The sequence below is a fragment of the Notechis scutatus genome, chromosome 11 (genome assembly GCF_049901735.1).
Source record: "Notechis scutatus isolate UNSWTSFEM ecotype Mainland chromosome 11, rNotScu1.2, whole genome shotgun sequence".
In the NCBI taxonomy this organism is placed as follows: Eukaryota; Metazoa; Chordata; class Lepidosauria; order Squamata; family Elapidae; genus Notechis; species Notechis scutatus.
Window position 1 is genome coordinate 1,792,582 of NC_142019.1, and position 23,919 is coordinate 1,816,500.

The following is a 23,919-nucleotide window of genomic DNA, read 5'->3' on the forward strand; positions in this document are numbered from 1 at the left end:
TCAATCTTTTTCACTCTGAGCGATGCGGCTCGAGACTTATGATTTGAATGGGGGTGCATGTCGGAGTTCTGACACTAAACTAAAATGAAAATCAGCCATTACAAATAAGAGAATAAAGATCAATCACTGCTTTGAATAAAAGTACAGGTAGTCCTCGACTTACAACCACAATTGAGTCCAAAATTTCTGTTGCTAAGTGAGACATTTGTTAAGTGGGGTTTGCCCCATGTTACGACCTGTCTTGCCACAGTGGTTAAATGAATCTGGCTTCCCCATTGACTTAGGCTTGTTCAGAAGGTCACAAAGAGTGGATCACGTGACCATGGGACACTGCCACTGTCATAAATGTGAGTCAGTTGCTAAGTGGCTGAGTTTTTGATCACATGACCATGGGGATCTGCAATGGTCAAAGGTGTGAAAAATAGCCATAAGTCACTTTTTTCAGTGCTGTTGTAACTTCAAACCAAGGCTTCCAAGACTGTAATTACGCACATACTTTTTAAAAAAACAAGTCTTGTTTTATTGAAACACTGGGAATTATTTTCATTCCCAGCCAGCAATGAATCTCAAGAACGAGTCTGAACCGACCGAACGACTTTGCTTCCTGCAAAGGTTTCATCACCTTTGCCTGTCCTTGATATCTTATGGGAGGGGCAATCACCTCCCAGCCTTACTCCGGAATCGCCCCTTTTGTTTCAGCTGCTCTCGCCTTCTAGCAGCTCTGTGTATACGCACACTGGGAACAGGCTCCCCTTGTTCCTTGGCCTCGCTACTGCCAGACTCCGAAGGCTCCGGGGGCAGCACCCCACTTCAAGATGGTCCTGGCCCCATCTCTGCATTGGACGCAGGACCCTCATCCAAGTCCTCCCCAGACTCCCGGACTGGTCCCCGTTCTTCCCCACTGTCCGATTGCACAGGCTGCCGGCGAACCACAACACAATCACTAAATGAATTGTTGTAGGTCAAGAACTACCTGCAATGTGTGTAAATAGTAATGTGAACAAACAGACTTATTCTGAAGTGGCAAATTTAAGTTTATTTCAAATCTTATTTTAATAAGGCTTACTCTAATAAATGTGCAAAGCGAAGCAGACAGATTTGTACTTCTAATTTGGTGTCATTTGCCTCTGAAATGAAAAGCTGTGTAGAACTACAGTTCCCATTCAGTGTTTAAGAGTAACCCCCTTTAAACTCAATGAAATGGAAGTAGATTTATAAAGAAGTAGTTTGTGATGGAGAATTTGATATACTAATTGCATGTAATTCATGTGTAATTAGTGACTGGACTAATATTGTGCTAAGTGTTTACATTGCAACAAAACATTGAGCTCAAGTCCGGATCCAATTGAATATTCTTCATTTTTATCTGATAAATACATAGGTGGGACTGTATAATTATGTTTGTACGTAGACTGTATGCCAAATTCCATAATTGATTATGCATCAAGTTGTTGCCTTTTAGTGATCACATAGTTAGATTATATTCTGGATTATCTGTTTCTGTTTGTTTTGGCTTAGTATTTTATTGCATTATTCAGCCATTAATTGTTGTAAATCCCTATTGGCAGCCCAGTTTTTTTTTGTTTGTTTTTTTGAGTGGGCAGCCTAAATAAATTTAATACTAATATGATGCATTCTTCCATAAAGTAGAATTAATCTGTTCCTAACTTAGCCTGTCAAATGAAGAGCATCTACACATCATTTGCATATATTTTAAGTAATTGTTGAGCTGTCCAGTTACTGAGAGTCAGAGGATAATTATATATTGGCTTGTTGCAGTCAGACAAGTCTTTTGACTGGATTTGGCATTTTTATCCACCTATCAAATCTATTATCATTATGCGGCATCTTTAAAATGGACTCTTCTAACAATTCACCAATGCACAAGCAGTTAAAATACTTATTATTCAGTTCTGGAAAGACTGACATACAGCTCCAACTATTCCCTGGCCTGCAAAATTGATCTATTCTAGACGAAGCATAGATGAGTATAACAAATTACACATATGGCTTCTGTTCCTTTTAAGAATTTACAATATGTGCAATTTTATTAATATAAATATAAATGTATGTAGGATGCTGGGTGTTCCGAGTTTGCTTTCTTGCAGCTACTGGTATTCATTCTGGAAAAACCAACATCTCTTGCAAAATTGCTCTATGTAGAATGAAGAATAGATGAATGTAACAAATTACATATATGGCTTCTGTTCCTTAAAAAAAATTACAATATGTGCAATTATATAAATATAAATATACATGTGTGTATGCTCCTGGGTGCTCTCTGAGTTTGTTTCCTTGCAGCTACAAATATTCTCTATATGGCTATTGTATATCTGCGACTATATGCCTTTTTATATATTTTTGTGACTTTCAGTATTTTCTCCCCCCCTATTAAAATAATAGATAGTGGAATTTGGGGCATGCTTTCCTCTCTCTTCTCTGCATTTAATTCAGGGTGAAAAATAACCGTTTTTTTAAAGGATAAATAAAATCCACTCTCACAGCCAAAAACACGCTGAGCTTTCTGCACCCCCATACCGGAAGTGGCGAACGGGCCCCGCCTCCTCCTCCTCCTCCTCCTCCTTTCCTCTGGCCGGGCCCGCTCAGTGACGCCCCTTCCGGCGCGTGGCCCATAGAGTCCCCTCCTGCGGCCTCTCTTTCCGGCCCGGTGGGGAGGGGGCTGGGGGCGCGGCTGAGGCGGCTGTTGCGGGCGGGCGCTGCGCCTGTGGCGAAGGAGACCCCGCCGGAGGAGGAGGAGGAGGAGGTAAGGGGCGGGGGGGCTGCGGGGCAGGCGCCCCCTCGAGCGGCGGGGCCGGGCTGGGATGCCCCCTCCCCCGGGGACCCCCCTTTCTCCCGGGGGGCTCTGCCCGGGCTTTCTTTCGGGGAGGGCGCGGAGCTGCCGGGCGGGGAAGCCCCGGGGCGCTTTTGGGGGGGTCGCGGGGTCCCTCTCCTGCCGCCTTTTCCCCAAGCTGGCGCCCGCCGGAGGGGTTGCAATGGGCTCCCGGGCTCCCCTCCCCCACCCTCTTCAGCCCCCTCCCCTCCCCGGTCTCATGCTCGCCAAGCAAGTGGGGAAGATGATGGGAGTTGTAGTCCAGAGCCCTAGATAGCCCCCAGGTTTGGCGGGGGGAGAGGGGGTGATCGGCTTTCCCCAAGCTGGCGCCCGCCGGAGGGGTTGCTCCCCTCCCCCAGCCTCAGCATGCCGCCCCCAAAAACCTTGCCAAGCAAGGGGGCAAGGGGATGGGAGTTGTAGTCCAGACAGCCCCAGGTTTGGGGGATGGGAGGGGGAGGGGTGATCAGCTGTTTCCAACCTGGCGCTACCTGGACTACAACTCCCATCCCCTTGCCCCCTTGCTTGGAGAGGATGAGGGGGGGCTGCTGGGGGAAGGGAGGGAAGAGCCAGCAATAGCCCCAGGTTTGGGGGTGTGGGGGGTGATCAGCTGTCCCCAACCTGGCGCCCACTGGAAGTGTTGCAAAGGGGCTCTTGCTGCCCCCAGCCGGCCCAGTTCTTGCCAAGCCAGAGGGCAAGGTGATGGGAATTGTAGTCCAGAGCCCTAGATGGCTGCAGGTTGTGGTGGGGGGGTGTTCTGCTGCTGCGATCCCCAACCTGGCACCCACCAGAGGTCTTGCAATGGGCTCCCGCTCTTCCCTCCCATCCTCCACCCTCAGCATGCCCTTCCCCATCCTTGCCAAGCAAATGGGGAAGATGATGGGAGTTGTAGTCCAGAGCCTTAGACAGCCCCACCTATGGGGCAAGGGGTCTGCAGTGTGTCCCTGACCTGGCGGAGGTGTTGAAAATGGGTAGCTGTGCTCCACACCGGACCCCTCTCTTTGCGATGATGTGAAGATGATGGGAGTTGTAGTTCAGAACACTGGACATCTCCAGGATTGTGGTGGTGGTGGTGGGAGTTCTGCAGCTATCCCCAACCTGGTGCCCTCGGAGTTACTGCAATGGATTCCCAGGTGGGCTGGGCTGAGAGGTTGGGACCGGCCCAAAGTCACCCAGCCAGCTTTCATGCCTATGGTGGGACTAGAACTCCCAGCCTCCTGGTGATTGGTTCAAAATCACCCAACCGTCTTTCATGGCTAAGGCAGGACTAGAACTCCCAGCTTTCTGGTAAACGATCCAAAGTCACCCGGCCGACTTTTGTGCATAAGGCAGCACTAGAACTCCCCATCTCCCACATTTCTAACCTGGTGCCTTAATCACTGCACCAAACTTAATGGGCCACAATTGGTGAGGACAGCAAACGTTGCACCTCCTTTGTACGATGCTTTTAGTCATGGTTTATGTAGTGGAGGCCATTGCCCTCTGATCCTACCGAGTCTTTTGGAGAGTAAACCTTGAGTTCTGCTTGAGTAAGCACTGTATGACTCTTCTCTTCAGGCTGGTGTTAATGAAGTCCCTTTCAGTTGCCAATGGTATAAAACACAGAAGAAAATATTCTTCGATCCATCAGAACTTTTATCAACCTGCTATAATGAAAGAAAGGGCGGCTATCGAAAAGCCGTGGATTGTCGATGCAAAGGCTGGCACTAGACAAGCCTCCAAGTTCCATGTTGCTCTGCCTGCCAAGCGTGGCTATGAGTTGAAAGTATTTGTTGCCTTTTCTGTTTTGAATTATTAGCTGCTGCTTTGAGTTATGTCCATAGTTAGAATCTAGTGGCTAATTTGGGCCTTTGAGATTTTTTTCAAAGCCAGCCTGTATCATGTCACTCAGCTGTGGGTTATATCATTATGCACAAAGAAAGCATTAGGGGGTAAATTATCTTAATCCTATTAATATGCAAATGTACCTCTTGCACAACTGAGGTTTCCAGGCCAGGAAGCTGACTTTTTAGGCTGCCTGCAGCCAAATGAGAAGTTGTTTAAAAGTGTTTGTAAGATTTTCTTTGGAAATTATCTGTTGGCGATGTATTTTAAATTTTATGTGCAGGCAGTCCTCACTTAATGACTGGTGACTTAGCAATCCGGCAAAGTTGCCACAGCCTGCAACCCAAATATAGTTACAACCAGATTTGGATGGTTGCAATTTGGGAGTGTGTGTGTGAAATTGCAACCATCAGAACTTCAAAACCGGGTCATAACTACCGTGGGGGGTGTGTGGCTGTTGCAACTTTGCACGATGTTGCATTTTAGGCGCTTGGTAATCAGCTTGTATTTGCAGTCGCTTCATGTCTTGTGGTTTTAAGTGTGAGGACCAGTTGTAAGTGATTTTTTCCCCGACACCATCATAACTTCAAACGGTCATTAAGCAAACAGTCAATAAGTCAAAGACTAATTGTAAATTAAGCACGTTTCAAATAGTGTTAGCATTTTAGTTGCTACCATTTGGCTGTTGGATCCTTTAGTTCCTGCATGCATGCATTGAATTGTCTTTGTAGTAAAAAAAAGACAACTGTAAATTGATAACAAGTCTCAGTGTTAACAGGGTTGCTGATGACCTTCCACTTTGGTTTCGCAGAACATTAAAGAGAGTCACGGGAAATTCTTGATGATTCGGTCTTTCTTAAAATAGCAAGAGGGGTTGTTTTATTGCTGGTGGAGACGGGCATATTTAATTTTAGCAAAACATCCTATTGCTCTTTTGGAGGGTCTGTTTGGCTAAAGTTATGCATCTTATCTCGGTGAAGCTAAGTGCTTCTGTGCCCGGCAGAGGAGTAGCTAAAAACAAAAAACAAAAGGAATTGTTCTTCCATTCTCCCTTCGCAATTTGGTTTCTCACCACACCAAGAAATTCTCTTCCAATAACGATTCCCCCCATGTATTTCCTCCCTTTAATGATTGTGTGGCTGTTGCCTTTCATCTTTTGACCATGGCTCATTCATTATTTACTGTCCTCTTATTCATTATCTCCCTGTAGATGGCACTTCACCGGACCCCCGTGCCCTGTGGTGTTTCTAAATTACAAAAAATTGGACTTCGGGAAATAAAATAAATTCATCTGAAAGGCAGAAGTGACACACAAAGCAAACTGGGTGCCCTAAAGCACAGTCGTGGCAGAGGGTGGGAATATTACGCCTCACATTGAACCTTAAATAGTAGGTGCAATTCATCAACTCTTGTTATTACATCTGAGAGTCACAATTGCTTTCTTGGCTGTGACGGACAGACTCTTGAAGTCAGGCTTGCCAGCTGCGAAGAGATTTCTTGTTGCTTCTTGCCAGCTACCCAAGAGCCGCAAAATTTACTGTAGGTAGTCCTTGACTTAAAACCATTCATTTAATGTCTGAAGTTACAAAGGCACTGGGTGGGGAGGAGGGGGGGAAGTGACTTACAGCTATTTTTCACATGACCGTTGCAAGCCTCCCCATTATCATGGGATTAAAGTTCAGGTGCTTGGCAACGGACTCATATTTATGACAGTTGCGGCGATCCCCTTTTGCGACCCCCTGAGACCAGCGAAGTCAACGAGGAAGCCAGATTCGTTTTAACAACCGTCTTAGTAACCGAACACGCTGCAGTGATTCCCCCAAAAGGTTGTAACACAGGACAAAACTCACTTCACTGTCTCGTTAGCCATGGAAACTTTGGGGGGGGGGTCAATTGTGGTCGTGAAGGCGAGGACTTTCTATATTTTTTTTTCTTCCCCCTTCTCGGCTTGGTCTCTACATCTACAGTGAATGAACGAAACGGCTTTTGTCAGGATTAGAATCAGTTGCCAAGGGAGATCGGACTCCCTTTCTGGATCCCTGTGGCTGCCCCAGGGTGGGCTAAATGCCCTCTCTGCCTGCTTCATTCTGTGTGTGCCCGCCCACCCTCTCTCCTTCAGAGGCATTTGGCCTCTCCTTGTACTTCTGGAAAGCCTGTTGCTGAGGTAGCCATGGGAAGGGAACCGAGATTAAAGACAGACACACCAAAGATGGATGAGGCAGGGAGGGAGATTCTCATCGCCTTGGTTTGCAAGCCACTGGAAGCACTGGAAGCTGCCTCGTGTGGGTATTTATGGCGAGAGGATGCACGTTCAACGTTTCTTTATTTCAAGGAGAATATTTGTAGCTCAGGCTTGAAACGAAAGGGGTCCTTGGGGCTTTTCTTGCAGACGTTTCATGACCCAACCAGGTCACATCATCAGTCTTAGAAGAGAGGTGGGTTTTTGGAGAGGAGGAAGTGAAAGAGGAGGAGGAAGAATAGGAGGACAATGGAGTCCTTGGGGATCTCTGAGCTGGGTGGTTTACATTGCAGACGTTTCATGACCCAACCAGGTAACATCATCAGCGTTAAGAGGGGAGTGGGGGAGGAGGAGTGTGGGGTGCTTGGGGAATGAATTACTGCAGTTGTTAAATTACTAACGTGGCTGTTAAGGGGATCTGGCTTCCCCATTGACTTGCTCGTCAGAAGGACACCAAAGGGGTTCCTATGAACCCAGGACACTGCAATGGACGTAAGTGTGAAAACCAGTCCTAAGTCACTTTGTCCAGCGCCCTTGTAACTTTGAACGGTCACTAAACAAACTGTTGTAACTTGAGGACTAGCTTGTAAGTTTTTCAGTTGCGTTGGCTTCTTGAGTTTGCTGAATAAACTTCTGTGTGCATTCAGCTCCCTCCCCATCTCTTGTTTTTACCCTAACCCTGGAATTAGAGCAGCATATAGCAACGGAGGAAGAACTAAGTGGGCTCTACACATTTCTGAATAAAGATCTTTCTGCATGCCTTTCTTAAACTGTAATGCCAGAACAACAATTGGTGGACATTGCAAGGGTTTGTTTTTGTTTTTTCCTTCTCCCCTTCCCTGGAGCTGTAATCCTATTTCGCTCTCCTTATGCAGGAACAGACATTTGCAAAGACAATATGGCAGGACAAGGAAGTGTCTAGTGCCCCCATACGATAAAGTTTTTTTTTTTTTTGTAATAAGTTTTTACTTTATAACATATGAAAATTCCAATTTCAATTGAACAGCGTGTGGTCTGGGTACAAATCATTTTAGGAAATAATCCCAGTGTTTACAACAATATTCATTGCGTTAATATCAATTAATATTAATAACAATAAAAGTCATACTATTTGTTTAACCAAGTTAATGTATCTTCCTAGTGTCTAGTGCCCCCATAGGATACAATTATTTTTGATACTGATTTGGGGTGGGTTGTGTTTTTTGTTTTTGTTTTTGTTTACTACCAGGAAGTCATTGCTTTGCAGAGAAATCTGGAATTCCATAAAGACAAAAAAAAAAACATGGAATTGTGCATTTGTGCAATTGTGTCTTTCCCCAGTCCACTTTCATTTTGCAGCTCCTTGGAAGCAGGGTGGAGGCAAAAGTCATTATCCAGGCTAGTGGTGGGATTTAAAAAAATTTTTTTACAATCGGTTCTGTGGGTGTGGCTTGGTGGGCGTGGCAAGGGAAGGTTACTGCAAAATCCCCCTTCCCTCCCCACCCCACTAACCTGCTTTCCAGCTCCGTTCTCCTGTGCAGGGCAACCAAAGAAGACCCAGCCGATCAGCTGGGACTCAATGGGAGGCAGAAGATAGATGGGAGAATAGCTAGTCAGAGGTGGCATTTGCCGGTTCTCGGAACCACTCAAAATTTCCGCTACCGGTTCTCCAGAACTGGTCAGAACCGGCTGAATTCCACCTCTGTTTGGCGGGAAGACAAGGGAAAGACAGCACAGCAATTATTTGCTTCCAGAAGTTGTAAATGCTCCAACACTGGAAGTTTTTAAGAAGCGATTGGATCACCATTTGTCTGAAGTGGTGTAGGGTTTCCTGCCTAAGCAGGGGGTTGGACTAGAAGACCTCCAAGGTCCCTTCCAACTCTTATTCTATTCTAGTTCTACTCTACTCTTATTCCTTACTCTATTCTTATTCTATTCTGTTGTATTTCTATTCTATCCAGTAGTGGGTTCAAATGTTTTTCTACTGGTTCTGTGGGTGTGGTGTGGGCGTGGCTTGGTGGGCATGGCAGGGGAAGGATACTGCAAAATCCCCCTTCCCTCCCCACCCCACTAACCTGCTTTCCAGCTCCGTTCTCCTGTGCAGGGCAACCGAAGAAGGCCCAGCCAATCAGCTGGGACTCAATGGGAAGCAGAGAAGAGATGGGGTTGGCGGGGCCAGTAGGAGGTGGGATTTTTCTGGTTCTCCGAACTACGGGTTCAGAACCGGCTGACTCCCACCTCTGACCTAGGCCTCTTCATTTGTGTTTCAGATCCCGCGAAGGCTTCGCCTGGAGCCGCGTCCCCCCGAACTCCTTTCTCCGCCCAGCCATGAGAAGCGCAGGATGAAGCTGGAGGCCGTCGTGGAACAGCTGCAGAAGCAGCAGCAACAGCAGCAGCAGCAGGTGGCCCCTCTCCCCATGGAGTCCCGAGACCGGCCCCCGAGGCCGATGAGGGACCCTCCACTGCCCTTCCCTCCGCAGGGGACGGTCCAGCAAGCGAATCTGGCCTCCCCTCCCGGCAAAGTCTCCGCTGGGCCCCTCCTCGGGCCTTCCGCTCGAATGGCCCCCCTCTTGGGGGCTTCTCGGACCTTTGATCAGAGCGCTCTGAACTCGGAGGAGGAAGAGGAGGAGGAGGAGGAGGAGGAGGAGGAGGAAGAAGAAGGGGAGGAAGATTCGGAAGACGGAGACCTGGAGGACAATGCCCCCAGAAGTGGCCAGGATGCCCGGTCGGCTCTCAAGTACTTTCACGCTTCCAAAGCGGTTTCCCACAACCAAAGAGTGACCCCGTCCTCTAAGCCCCTCCAAGGCCTGGGGGCGTCCCAGCGGCACCTCCAGGGAAAGGACCAAGCGGGGAAAGAAACCCCCAACTTGCTCTATTCCGGGTCCTCTACTGGGAGGCCCTCGTGGCGGCTGGAGGAACAGCACAAGCAGGTCAGTCCAAAGGTTTTACACACACACACACACACACACACACACACACACGGATGCCGTTGAAGCTTGTGGCTTGCGTTGCGTTGTGCTAGATGCGGCCCTTCCTTTAGTTAGGCAGGGAAAAGCCGCGCTGCGCCGTATTTGGGCGTCAGTTGTCGTTCCCTTTTGACTTAACGGTCTTCCATCTCGCAACCGGAATGGAGCCCGGCGCTTCCGTTGCTAAGCGAGACCGCAAGGAAGGGAACGTCGTTTCCTTTTTTGCGAACTTCCTTGCCGCCGTCGTTAAGGGGAATCGCCCGCGGTCGTTGAATTAGCAACACGGCTGTTCAGCGAGTCTGGCTTCCTCCTCCTCGGATTTTGCCTTACCAGAAGGTCGCCCCCTCCAAATGGGTCCCATCGCCCCAAGACACCGCCACTGTCGTAACCCTGAACCCCGTTGCCCGGCATCCAAATTTTGATCACCTGACCATGGCGGTTACCACCACGGTCGCCAAGTGTGGAAAAACGGTTCCCTGGTGTCATCGTAACTCGGGACGGTCACTAAGCAAAGTGTTGTAAGATGAGGACTGCCTGCGTGAAGTTGGTCCCCTTGTTTTTATTTTATTTTATTTTAAGCCAGGCCCCTGTGAGGTAGTTGGACCAGAAGATATTCAGTGGGATTCTTTGGGGAGGCAAAAAGCAGGAATCTGGCTCAGAAACCTTAAATAAATCCACCTTTGACTGCAGTTGAGCCTTTGATAATGGTGAGCTCTGGGAAGTGAGCAATTTTGTTTTAAGAAATCTCTTCCTCCTCCCCTTCCTCCTCTTCTTTCTCCTCCTCCTCCTCCTCCCCTTTTCCTTTTCTCCTCCTCTTCTTCTCTTCCTCCTCTTCCTTCTCCTCCCTTTTCTCCTCTTCCTTCCCTTCCTCCTCTTCCTCCCCTTCTCCTTTTATCCTCCTCTTCTTCTCTTCCTCCTCTTCCTTCTCCTCCCTTTTCTCCTCTTCCTTCCTCCTCCTCTTCCTCCCCTTCTCCTTTTCTCCTCCTCTTCTCTTCCTCCTCTTCCTTCTCCTCCCTTTTCTCCTCTTCCTTCCCTTCCTCCTCCTCCTCCCTTCTCCTTTTCTCTTCCTCCCTTCCTTCTCCTCCTTTCTCCTCTTCCTTCCCTTCCTCCTCCTCTTCCTCCCCCTCCTCTTCTTCCCCCTCCCTTCTTCTCCCCCTTAGCAACAGTTCCTTTGCACATTTCCGTATTTTTTTTATGAGCAGAAGCAAAAGTGAGGAACCTTCCTGACTGCCCCCTCCCCGGTGAATTAAGCAAGAGGAAATGCGCCTAGAAAAAAAAGACAAAAAAAAAAGACAGTGGACTTCCTATTTATACAGACCCCGGGAAGCCTCTCCCAGTTTCCCCCTCACAAAGTTGTGTTTGCAGTTCACACCAGCAGCTTCAGGGCAACCCGGCCTGAGAATAATAATGGGGGCCTTGTGCTTTCATTGGTGGCCAAAGAAGCTTTGAAGTGTTGCAATTAAAAAGCAGGCTGGCTGATGCAACTCGAAGGAGTATTTTACTCGTCCTTGGTGCAATTAGGCCTTTTGGCGCTCCGAAATTCCAGAATCTCAGAGTGAGTGCACCCATCTGTCTCTGGGGTTGTGTACTGCCTGCACGTTGCACAAAAATGTGCAAGGGCCGAGGGCTAATTGTGTCGGATTCTTACAGCAATTTAAATTAAAAACAAACAAACCCAAAACAGCACTTTTTCTGGCTTTTTGAGCGCGTCATTGCATCCGCTTTTGTGGTGCGGTGTTGTGTCCTGCTTCTTGCAGTGTCTAGTGCTGTTGGCTAATCTTTTTGGGCTCCTGTGCCCAAAACTGTTGTGTTTGGGGGGCGGTTGTGAGGCTTCCCTTAAGTACCTAAGCAAGCATCTCCTGGGCCATTGTTAAAAGGCTGTGTTGAAAAGACAACTGAGTTGGCAACCGACAGCAAGCCGGTGAATCCAAGGAAGGCTCCTTCACAGCTTGTTTTCAGAAAAGTTAACTCGGCTACTTTTTTCCTTCTATTTATTTCCCGCAGCATTTCAACGCCTCCGTTTTACTGCCCAGCCTCTCAGACGCTGAGCACAACTGGTCCTTTGGAGGGCGGGTGCTTCAATCGCCCTTTCATATATATATATATATATATATATATATATATATATATATATATATATGTATATGTATATGTATATGTATATGTATATATGTATATATGTATATATGTATATATGTATATATATATATATATATATATATATATATATATATATATATATATATATATATATATATATATATATATATATATATATATATTTGTTTGCAGGATATTTTGCCCCTCGTTTTTTGCATTAAATTTCTGCTCTGCATTCGGGCTCAGGAATGCAGCCCCGGAGGAGTTGAGCCTACTAAGCCTTTGCTCTTTTCTCCCCTTTCAGAAATCTATAAAGAGCCATTTTCCAACCTGGCCTTTAAAAGTTAATTCGATGTGCAAGGTTGGTTTTTTTAAAAAAAAATTATGTACCTATTTAAAAAAAACAAACCAGAAATTGCCTTAGAAGTACAGGCCATCGTCCACTTACAACAGTTCGCTTAGCGGCCATTCGAAGTTAACTACGCCACGGGGGAAAAAGCGACTTATGACCATTTTTCACAGTTACATCCATTGCAGCATTTCCACAGTCATGTGATTTACATTCAGATCTTTGCCAACTGTCTCATATTTATGACGGTTACAGTGTCCGGGGGTTATGCAATCCCCTTTTGCAACTTTCTGACCAGCGAAAGCCAATGGGGGAAGCCAAATTCACTTAACAACCTTGTTACCGATTTAACAACTGTGGTATCCCGGGCTCACGGGATCCCCTTTTGTTATATAGCAGTGGTGGCTAATCTTTTGGGGCTCCTGTGCCCAAAATTGTGTGCACACGCTCACGTGCCACCACCCAGAAAGCAATGCGTGCCCCCCCCACGCCCCCTACTCATGCGCATGCAGTCCTCTCACCCCTCACCTGCACTGCGCCTCACAGCTGATTTTCGGCCGGTTTGAGGCTTTTTGGCCTCCCAGAAGCTTGAGGAAGGCTTCTGCAGGCCAAAAACTAGGCCCGTTTCGTCACTTCCAGTATTTCCGGAAAAAAACAGGAAGCGACAAAACGGGCCTGGTTTTCGGCCTGTAGAAGCCTTCCTGAAGCCTTTGGGAGGCCGAAAAAGGCCTCAAGCCGGCCTATAATCAGCTGTGAGGCGTGCACATGCACAGTGAGGTAAGTTTGCCTGCGGCTCCCGTGCCGGCACAAATGGCTCTGCATGCCACCTGTAGCGTGCGTGCCGTAGGTTTGCCATCACGGTTATATAGGGTCTCCTGCTTGAGCGAGGGGAGGGGGGGGGATTGGACTAGATGACCTACAAGGCCCCTTCCAATTCTGTTGTTCCACTTTCTGCCCAAGTCAGTGGGGAAACCAGATTCACATAACGACCACGTTTCGCAATTGAAAACCGCAGCAATTCCCCTTAAATGTGGCAGGAAAAGGCGGGGGGGAAAACTCATTGAGCAAAGCTTCTCACTTAGCAACATACGTTTGGGGCTGTAAGGAGAAGATGAGAATAACGGTGAGATAAATGAGACTCCTGCCTGCCTAGGTGGTTTGACATTTGTTGCAGGGACTAGTTATTTAGCAGCAGGGGTGGGGGGAATATGCCAGGGGATTGCAAAATATCCTTCTCCTTTTGCATGTTTGCTATAAGCTTCGAGGACTGGAAGCTTATTCATGTTACCGTAATTGATGTTTACGCAAGGGATATTTATACCTCCCCCGGTGTATCAACGGTGCGCTGTGTGGGGTTACGTCGGAGAAGGGAACAAACAGCTTCAGTTAACAAACTGTTTGCTTTCTGAATCTTTTCACCGAAGCAAAAAAAAAAAAAAAAGGAATCACAGGTGGTCCTCGGCTTAATGACCACCCCGAGCCCCAAATTCTAATATTGCTAAGTGAGAAATTTGGTTTTTTGCCCCATTTTTACAGCTGTTCTTGCTACCGTTGTTTAAGGCAGGAGTCTTCCAACCTTGATCACTTGAAGCCTGGCTGACTTCAACTCCTAGAATTCAACCCCTGGTTGAAAGGAATTGCTGCCGTTGTTAAATTAGTAACAGGGATGTTAAGTGAATCCATTAATATGGTTCTTAAGTGAATCCGGCTGCCCCCGTTGAGTTTGCTCATCAAAAGGATGCCAAAGGGAATCTCGGGACCCCAACGGCACTGACCATCATAAATATGAACCATTTGTCAAGCATCTGTATGTAAACCCTGTGACTCTGGGCATTGTCACCCCTTTGTTGGAGTCTGATTCTGAGGGGGAGATTGAGCAGCTGCCAGGGAGTGGGAGTGTGGCTCCAGTGGCTGTGGAAGAAACAGGAGAAGGGCACAATCCGGCTGGGCATGCAGAGGAAGACCCAGGCCCACCCCCTCTTCATCATGGGGCACGCTGGGAGGAACGGAGAAGGGATCAACCTGGCTTGCGGGAGAAAAAAGGGCCCTGATCCCTTTCATTAGTTGCAGCTGGGAGAACAGGATATAAGAGGGGTGTTTGCACATAGCACCTTGCTGGAAGCAAAGCATGCATTATCTTTGTGGAGGCTTACCTGGGTTTTGGTGTCCTCCCAACTGTGGGTGCTGCGTTATCCTTTGAAAGTCTGCAATCTTTCATCCTGGCCTGCCGTGTTAATTACTTCAGTGTGGTTTGTGTTGGGTTTTTTTTAAATTTCTGGTTATCTTTGGGTTCAGACTGCATTTCTGCACTTCGTAGACTGTTTTTGGAAGAGTTTGATCTCCAGCCGAGGAGAATTGGACACTGGGGCCAAGTTGGAGGCATGAAAGGGAATTTATTCTACTTTTGTGACTTCATTATTTTTGTGTCACGCCCCTTTGGGTCATCACAGACCCTAATGGCTCTGTGACTGTCATAAATATGAACCATTTGTCAAATATCCGTATATAAACCCCGTGACCAGGGAGATGCTAAGCATGAAAAATGGATATAAGTCACTTTTTTTCCCCCAGTGCCGTAGTAACTTCAAACGTTCACTACACAAACTGTGTAGAATACCTTCTGCAGAATACCTGGAGAAACCTACCTGTCCCAGCCATTATGTGAAATTATCTTCTTTTTTTTTCCGCACTGTGAGTGTGGTAGGTTGAATTTCGAATGAAAAGAATAGCTTTCTCCTCTTCCTGAACTCTCGTCAATTCCTCCAGCATCATGACTGGGAAATAAGGGCGATGAACACTTGCAAATTCCTGCCCCTTAAAAAAAAGGATTTGCAGTTGGGATTGTTTGCATGCCTCTTAGCTTCTTCTCTCCAGTCCACGCGGCCACTTTTGGGAGACATTCGTTTGTTCTAAGAAAGTTTCCAGTTTAGCCTTTAAGGAGGAGCTTTTTCCTCTGTGGGGTCCCCAATGGCTGTAAAAGCCAAGGCATGTTGTGGCATGGTGTCAAATTCCACACCTAGGACACCAAAAACGATCTGGCCTGGAATCCAGAATTTCTTTAGTGGCTTTGTTGTAAGAGGCTGGTAGAAGTTAGCTTCTGTATGCATTGGGGGGGACTGTTGACTGCCCTGTTCAAAAAAAAAAAAAAGTCACGCAGGGTAATTTAATATACTTCTGATCAGGGTAGATTTAAATCACGATTTAAATCACTAGTAAAATGGCTTGATTTAAATCGATTCGATTGAAACCCTAAGAGCCACCGTCACCTCCGTCCCGCAGCGGCTCCTCCTCTGACCCAACGTTGACTTCACCGACAGTCCCAATGTTGCAGAAGATACAGAACTAAGCTCCATTTCATGCCGAATAAACTAAATTATGAATGTGTCTTAAACAGAAAACTATCTTTAGATAGATTTTTACTCCAAAAGCATTTTATTAAAATAAATTGGATAAAAATAAAAATAAATCCAATTTAATTTTTGTTAAAAAAAATCTGATATTTTTTTTAAAATTTTTTTTTTAAAATCATTGGTTTTTATCCAATGGTTTTTATCTTTTTTTTTTCTTAAAAACCAAAGTGGTGACAGGCAAGTGAAAGAAACAAGCAGCAAGCCACCGTACAGGTGGTCCTCAACTTACGATCACACTTGAGCCCAAAATGTATGTTGCTAAGTGAGAAATTCGCTCAGTGAGTTTCGCCCCGTTTTACAACTTTCCCTGCCCCATTTGTTAAGTGATTCGCCACAGCTGATAAATTATTAACACGATGGTTAAGTGGATCTGGTTTCCCTATTGGCTTGGCAGAAGATAGAAAAAACAGAGTTGGAAGGGACCTTGTAGGTCATCTAGTCCAACCCCACCCCTGCTCAAGCAGGAGACCCTATCCAAAAGAGTCGCATCACATCACCCTGGGACACTGCAACTGTCATAAAGGTGAATCCGTTGTCAAGCATCTGGATGTAAATCACAGGACCCAGGGATGCTGCAGCCATCGTAAGTGTGAAAAGTGGTCGTAACTCACTTTTTTCAGTGACGTAGCTTTGAACGGTCACTAAACGAACTGTTTTAAGTCGAGGACTTCCTGTATTCTGACTGTCTTCGTTTTAGGTAATTACCAGTCTTGTTCTCTGCTGTCAATAAAACTACCTTCCACTTGAGAAAAAAAAATACTGGGAATACTCGACTTACAACAGTTCATTTAGTGACCGAAGTTACAACGACACTGGAAAAAGAGACTTATGACCGTTTTTCACACTTACAACCGTTGCAGCCTCCCCACAATCACTTGATCAAAATTCAGGCGCCTGGCCACTGACTCGTATTTACGATGGTTGCATTGTCCCGGGGTCATGTCATCCCCTTTTGTGACCAAAGTCAACGGGGGAAAGCCAGATTCACTTAACAACGGTATTACTAATTTAACAATTGCAGCGATTCACTTAACGGTGGCTGGAAAGGTCATAAAATGGGGGCAAAACTCACTTAACAAATGTCTCCCTTAACGAAGGCTCGTTAAAGGCTGTCATGCCCTTGTTGGAGTCTAGTTCTGAGGGGGAGATTGAGCAGCTGACAAGGAGTGGGAGTGTGGCTCCGGTAGCTGTGGAGGAAACAGGGGAAGGGCACAGTCCGGCTGGGCATTCAGAGGAAGACCCAGGGCCGTCCCCTCTTCATCCGAGGGCACGCAGGGAGGAACGGAGAAGGGAGCAACCTGGCTTACGGGAGAGAAAAGGGCCCTGATCCCTTTCATTAGTTGCAGCTGGGAGAACAGGATATAAGAGGGACGTTTGCACACAGCACCTTGCTGGAAGCAAAGGGTGCATTATCTTTGTCGAAGCTTACCTGGGTTTTGGCGTCCTCCCAACTGTGGGTGCTGCGTTATCCTTTGAAAGTCTGCATTTTATCATCCTGGCCTGCCGTGTTAATTACTTCAGTGTGGTTTGTGTTGTTTGTTTTTTTATTTCTAATTATGTTTACTTTGGGTTTGGACTGTGTTTCTTTCATTTGTACACTGTTTTTGGAAGAGTTTGATCTCCAGCCGAGGATAACTGGACATTGGGGGCCAAGTTGGAGGCGTGAAAGGGAATTTATTCTACTTTTGGTGCCTTTGTTATTTTTGTGCGATGCCCTTTTGGGTCATCACAAAGGCTTGAGGAAAAGCTGCTATCCAGGGCAGTAGCTCTTTTGAATTCTACTGTATAGTGTGCAGTGGTGTTGCGGGTTTTCAGTTCAATGTGTGGAGTGTGAAGGATGTGTGTTTGTGTTTATTTTCATGGTCATAATGTGCACTGAAGATGGTGTTTGATTTTGTTGTACGAGGGTGCAGTGACAATTAAGTAAACTAAAACTGAAAAATTCTTCAATGGGGCATCAGTCTCCCCTAGCAAGATAAGTTTGGAGGACGTTGTGGTCGTAAGTCAACTACCTACACATTGTTTACACGTCTCCCGTTGTAAACCAGAAAGCTGAAATCCATTCTTATTATTTAATTCCTTGCCAGGAATTCTTTGGAGGAGCATTAGAGTCAAAGGCCTTCTTCTCCAATCCACCGTTCGTTTCACTAACCCAGGATTGTGGCTGTCTTATTATTAATAGGCAAGATTGACATTGGGGTGGATGTCAGTCACCCATTTTGTAAGACGAGACAAGCAAGATTTCCTATTTTTGGTTCCTGGCAGCGGCTCTCTCGTCCCTTAATGTGCCAAGGGGGGGTGGGGAAATTAAATCTTTTCCCTGCCCCTTTGTAATGTTCTCTTTGTCAAGCAAGGGCTACTTAAATTTGTGTTTTGCATCGACCCAGAGTGGTGGATTGATCTAAAAATGGGCTTTCTGCGTAACTTTTATTTGAAATGGACACATTCAGAGCCGAGAGGTGTCCTTGGTGTTTCATTTGTTTTGGGGTTTTGTTTAGTTTTTTTTGTTATTTTCCTCTTCACTTCCCCATTTTCTTTCTTTCTTCCTTCCTTCCTTTTTCTCTAAAAAAAAAAAGCCCTTTAAGTCATCTCAAAGCCCCCTTGAATGTTGGAAGGAGGCTGTTGGGTGCTTGTCCTCTTTTGAGTTCCATTCAGCGTCCCACCACAAAGTAATTAATTGTCCGACACCCTTGTGGACAAAAGAGACGGCTCAGCTTAGGATAGAGGGGCGGCGAGAATATTGTCAACACCAAACGAGGAGGAAGCTTTGGCTGTCTCTCAGGGGGGCTGGCCAACCCTCCAAAGAAAAGTCAATTTAGTTTCTTTTCTCCCCTTCTTAGCACTTCCCAAATTCATGCCGATTTAAGCCACAAAGGGCTGTAAGAGCGATAGGAAATAAGGGGATAAGGAAGAAGAAAAATCTTTGACGGAGGTTGTTAAACAAAGTAAGAAATTAGATTAAAATAAAATAAAATAAATCATTCGGGTTGAGATTTCTTTCTCCCTGCCTGTGCAAGTAGTCCTCAAGTTACGGCCCCAATTATTAGCCCAAAAATTGATGTTGCTGAGTGAAACATTTGTTAAATGAGCTTTGCCCCATTTTACAGCTTTCCTTGCCTTACTGTTGTTAAGCGAATCATTGCATTCGAGTTAGAAATAGGGTTGTTAACGGATTTCCCTCCCCGTTGACTTTGTCAGAAGGTCGCAAACGGGGAACACGTGTGCCCCAGCACACTGCAGCCGTCATAAGTATGAGCCAGTTGCCAAGCGCCACAATTTTGGTCACGTGACCACGGAGAGGCCGCAACGGTCGTGTGAAAAAACAGTCATAAGTCCGTGCCGTTGTAACTTTGAAAACGATCAGTAAATGAACTGTTGTAAATCAAGGCCTATCTGTACTGGATAGTTGTTTATTCATCACTGAGTATCTGCCGTTTAAGTTAAAAAACACCATTTAAAAAAAAACTGGCTTAATTGAGATTTTATTTTCCATTATTCCATCTGAATGCCAAGGACAGAATCCTGAAATAGTTCCTGGATTAGAGCTCTCCAAACATGGCAACTTTTAAGACCTGTGGACTTCAACTCCCAGAATTCATGCTGGCTGGAGAATTCTGGGAGTTGAAGTCCACAAGTTGCCAAGTTTGGGGGGCCCTGTCCTAGATAATGAGCTGATTAACAAGAAATATTCCCAGCCTCTGGATGATTTTGACTTGGCAACCCTTAAAGTGGGAAAGTGTGTGAATCAATGAAATGACCTATAGCTTGCAGTCATGCCGTCCAAACTGTGTTGTGGAGGAATTGTGTGTAAGCCACCCATACCAACACCAACCAGGGCCCAACAGACGGGACTGCGTTTTTGTAACAACCTGTTGTATTGAGAAGTCCATCCCACCCAATTAGAGAGATCCTCCGTCACATCCAGGTCACGGTTGTCCGAAAGGTGTGCTTTTTTTTTTTTTCAAGAAGCAACTGGACTTTCTTGTTATTCTTTGAAGAAGTTTCGCTTCTCGTCCGAGAAGCTTCCTCAGTTCTGACCGATGACTGAGTCAGAACTGAGGAAGCTTCTTGGAGGAGAAGCGAAACCTCTTCAGAGAATAAAAAGAAAGCCCATTTGCCTTTTTTTGGGGGGGGAAGCACCTTTGGGTGTTCCACACATCAGCCTTTGTTTGTTTGTTTTTTGTTTGTTTGTTTCTTGCTTGTTTGTCACACACACACACACTCCAAAAAATTGTTTGCAATGAGAATAAAGTCCTGATAAAGGCTGAGGCGTTGGGTGACAATCCACCATGAGATTCACCATCTGTGTCGGTATTAAAACATCCTCTTCTCCAAGCGCAGGTCTTCAAAATGATTGGCAGGTGGTGGTGGTTGTTTTTCCTTTTGTCAAATTCCAAAATCATCGGAGGAGGAGTGGCAGGGGGGCTCACAATCACGTTAGGAATTTCTAGTGCTGCCCTCAAGGAAAGGTTTTCACAGGCTTTTTGCAAACGGAGGCCAGAGGGGGAGAGAGAGAGAGAGAGAGTGCAATTGTTTTGGACCTCTGAATTCCACTCTAATAAGATACTCCAGGTGGCTTGAGAGTAATCCTAAAATAGCTGCCTCTCTTAATTGCTTCTGTAAAATCAGGCTGGCCTGCTCTGGGGAAGAAGGGGCCGACGTGCTGGGATAGTTAACTGAAAGGTGCTAGTTGGAAGGGGGGTGTTGCCAGCAGCTTAGGAGATGCCTGGAGGATTTAATTCCCCTCCCCTGTAGAACAACAACACTTCCAAATCCTTATTTGGAGTCGTCTGTCCTTTTAAAGAGCTGACTGCAGAGCGTTTGCATGCCCTCACATGCGTGAATGAATTCTATCCAGTTTCCATCGGAGACGCAATGCAATAAATAATATATTCTGTGTTGGGGTGTCCATTCAAAATCCCAGGAAGCCTACGACAAATAGCTTGTCTACAGTAAATAGTAAAAGTCTACAGCAGGTGGAGGATCGGCACCGGTCCGCAACACGCCGGGAACCTGGCCACGCAAATGAGTGAAGTGCATGCAAGGTACAGGTGGTGCGTGAAACCACGCCTCTTTCGGTCTGCAGAAACCCCCCTCTCCACGGAACCGGTCCCTGGTGCCCAGAAGATTGGGGGCCAATGGTCTACGGCAGGAGCCCCCAAACTTGGCCACTTTAAGACCTGTTTGGACTTCCAACTCCCAGAATTCATGCTGGCTGGGGAATTCTGGGAGTTGGAAGTCCACAAGTCTTAAAAGTTGCCAAGTTTGGAGACCTCTGGTCTATGGCATTGGTCTCCAGCCTTGGCAGCTTTAAGACCTGTGAGCTTCCAACTCCCAGAATTCCCCAGCCAGTGTGAATTCTGAGAGTTGAAGTCTACAAGTCTTTAAATTACCCAGGTTGGATACCCCTGGTCCAAAGACCACCAAGGGATAGAAAGGAGGGGGGGACAGAAAAGGAATTCCAACAAAACTTGTTTTGTTTTGTTTTGTTGTTTAAGGAAGGAATAAAGCAGCTAGAATAAATTTTTTTTAAAAAAAAAGCTGTGCAGGAAAGAAATGTTCATCATTGACTGATGCTAAGGGGATGTAAATTAATTCTTCTGCCAGCTCTGGAGAAGAGGAAATGCTGTAATTCTTTACTGTATTGGAATTTCCACCATCATTAAAAAAAATTAGGCTGATTTGGTTTAAATTGGCAGTTTTGAATCAACGTCCCCTCTGCATTGCCATTTCTAGATCTCTTTCAAGAAGAGATTGGACAGCCATTTATCCAGAATGGTATAGGTTCTGCTTGAGCAAAAGATTGGGTTGGACTAGAAGACTCCCAAGGTCTCTTAGAAAACCCTCTATTATTAACAGAACAACTCCCAACTGGTTGTGGTCACACTTAAAGCTATTTGAAAATAAATGCAGTAAAGCCTTGAAACAATTATTCGGAATTACTGACTAGACAATTCCCATTTTTGTCCCACAGCGCAAAGCCTATTCATTTGCCGTGGCAGAGAGGAGCATTGTAAAAATTGATCGTTTTTTTTTTTTAAAAAAAAAAACTTGGTTTCCTGTATATATATATATACATACACACTCACACACACACACACACACACACACACACACACAACATACTAGGCATGGCCACTTCCTTGAAGATAAAGGCAGAGCTGATTTTTCTCTTAGGACGGCTGGTCACTGGAGAAATGTTTTTGCCCTGTTTTGAGATATCAACAGCAACCGGTGTTTATTTCCTAATCATAAACATTCGAAATTTGCTGCTTTAATAAGTGCACCGGTTGCAAGCTATTATACACAATAAAAGATAAATATTTTCCCGTGTCTTGGGTGCATTTAAAAAAAAAACAGTCCCAGAAATGTACATGTTAATATTGTGGGGTTTTTAATAGGAAAAAATAAATCACGAAATGAGGGATTTCATACGGGAAGAACTCATTTTGTCTTAATGAAGGAAGAAAATGTTCCTTTTAATCCTATCCCAGTTCCAAATGATGCAGTTTATTCCATTGTTCTGTACCTCATAGCTAGCTTTCAACGATCAGGTGGCTGGTGGGACCGGATCTAATCAGGTAGTCCTCCACTTATGACCACAGATTTCTGTTGCTAAGCAAGACAGTTGTTAAGTGAGCTTTGCCCCATTTTAGAACCTTTCTTGCCACTGCAGTTGTTAAGTGAATCTGGCTTCCCCATTGACTTTGCTTATTAGAAGGTCGCAAAAGGGGATCACATGATCCCCAGGACACAGCAACCGTCGTAAATATGAGTCAGTTGGCAAGCAGCTGAATTTTGATCACGTGACCATGGGGATGCTGCAACAGTCATAAGTCTGAAAAACGGTCCTTAGTGTTCTGACCAAGGCTTCCGAGACTACGCACACACTTATTTTAAAAACAAGTCTTATTTTATTGCAACACTGGGAATTATTTTCATTCCCAGCCGGTAATGAATCTCAAACAGTTCCTTGAGATAAGCACCCACCTTTCTTTCCTGTTGAAGCGCTGCCAATAACAGAAGTGTCAAATGAACTAGAAAAAAAACCAACCGAAGTACAAAGAGCTTCAAGAATTAAATCTGAACTGAATGAACGACTTTGCTTTTCGCAAAGTTTTCATCATCTTGCCTGTCCTTTATCCCTTATTGGGAGGGGCAATCACCTCCCAGCCTTACTCCCGAGTCGCCCCTTTTGTCTCAGCTGCTCTTTGCCTTCTAGCAGCTCTGTGCATACGCACACTGGGAACAGGCTCCCTTGGGTCCTCTTCCTCGCTACTGCCAGGCTCCGGAGGCTCTTCCTTATCGGAGCTAATTGGTTTGAAGCAGCCTTTTACCCGTGAAGGAATGGGATTTGTAAAGCAACATTCAAAGGTTGTGCTGTTACCTTTGTCTCGTGCTTGCTTCCTTGGAATCAGGTTTGGGTTCAGAACAGGCTGCCGGCAAACCCCAACAACCAAGTCACTTTTTTTTTCCAGCGCCGTTGTAACTTCAAACCCTCCCTAAACCAACTGTCCTAAGTCAAGGACCAATTGTGCTCCTATCGGGATGCTAACTTGCATTTTGGGAAGTCGGTTGGCCGGTATTGTGAGTGTCCAATTTGGCTGGCGCGGAGAACCTTTTACCTCCCCTGCTTGCCCAGGCAAGATCTGTATCTGTAGCTCTTTTTGAAGTTGGCTCAGGAGAGAGGCAACAGCTGTAACAAACAGCTGACACAACAGAAGCAAGCCATAATCCTCCATTAAATATATTTGGGCTGATGGGCCTCCCTGGATAATTGACTTTTCAGCCCAGCATTGCTGGCTCAAATAAAACCAACAGGCTTTGAAAAGGCAACCTGTGCCATTCAAAAGATTGGTGTGTGTGTGTGTGTGTGTGTGTGTCATACCGCCCGTCTCCGAGCTATTCAACTTGGTAATTCCATGTGTGTGTCAGTGCCAGATGACACTAAACTATAGGCATTAAAGTGGCTCTAATTTTTTTTTTTAAAAAAAAACTCTTTTTGTTTGCAGATCCCTCCCTGAATTCAGCGGCTTTTCATTCTGATTTTTAAGATCCTGTGTGCCTACCACCAGATGGTAGGTCTCTCTCTCTCACACACACAAACACACACACACACACACATCCCCTGGCATTTGACCTTATCAGTGTCGCCTTTTTTGACTGTTGCCCGGGCATTTTTGCATTGCAATGTTTGCATTTGGGATGGCTGCAGTAGCCCTCCT

At 45.8% G+C, this 23,919-nt stretch overlaps 1 protein-coding gene across 2 annotated transcripts in view; it reads left to right on the forward strand.

Moving 5' to 3' along the window:
- The first annotated feature begins 2,636 nt into the window (after positions 1–2,636).
- The window catches only part of ARID3B (AT-rich interaction domain 3B), a 44,703-nt gene continuing 23,420 nt past the window's right edge, over positions 2,637–23,919 (forward strand). The window contains exons 1-2 of one of the 2 annotated variants that reach the window (XM_087972515.1): positions 2,637–2,764; positions 9,140–9,799. In XM_087972515.1, coding sequence (XP_087828641.1) covers positions 9,212–9,799 — 588 coding nt within the window. In that variant the 5' untranslated portion in view covers positions 2,637–2,764; positions 9,140–9,211. The remainder of the gene's footprint in view (positions 2,765–9,139; positions 9,800–23,919) is intronic. The other variant, XM_087972514.1, reaches the window with a different exon arrangement.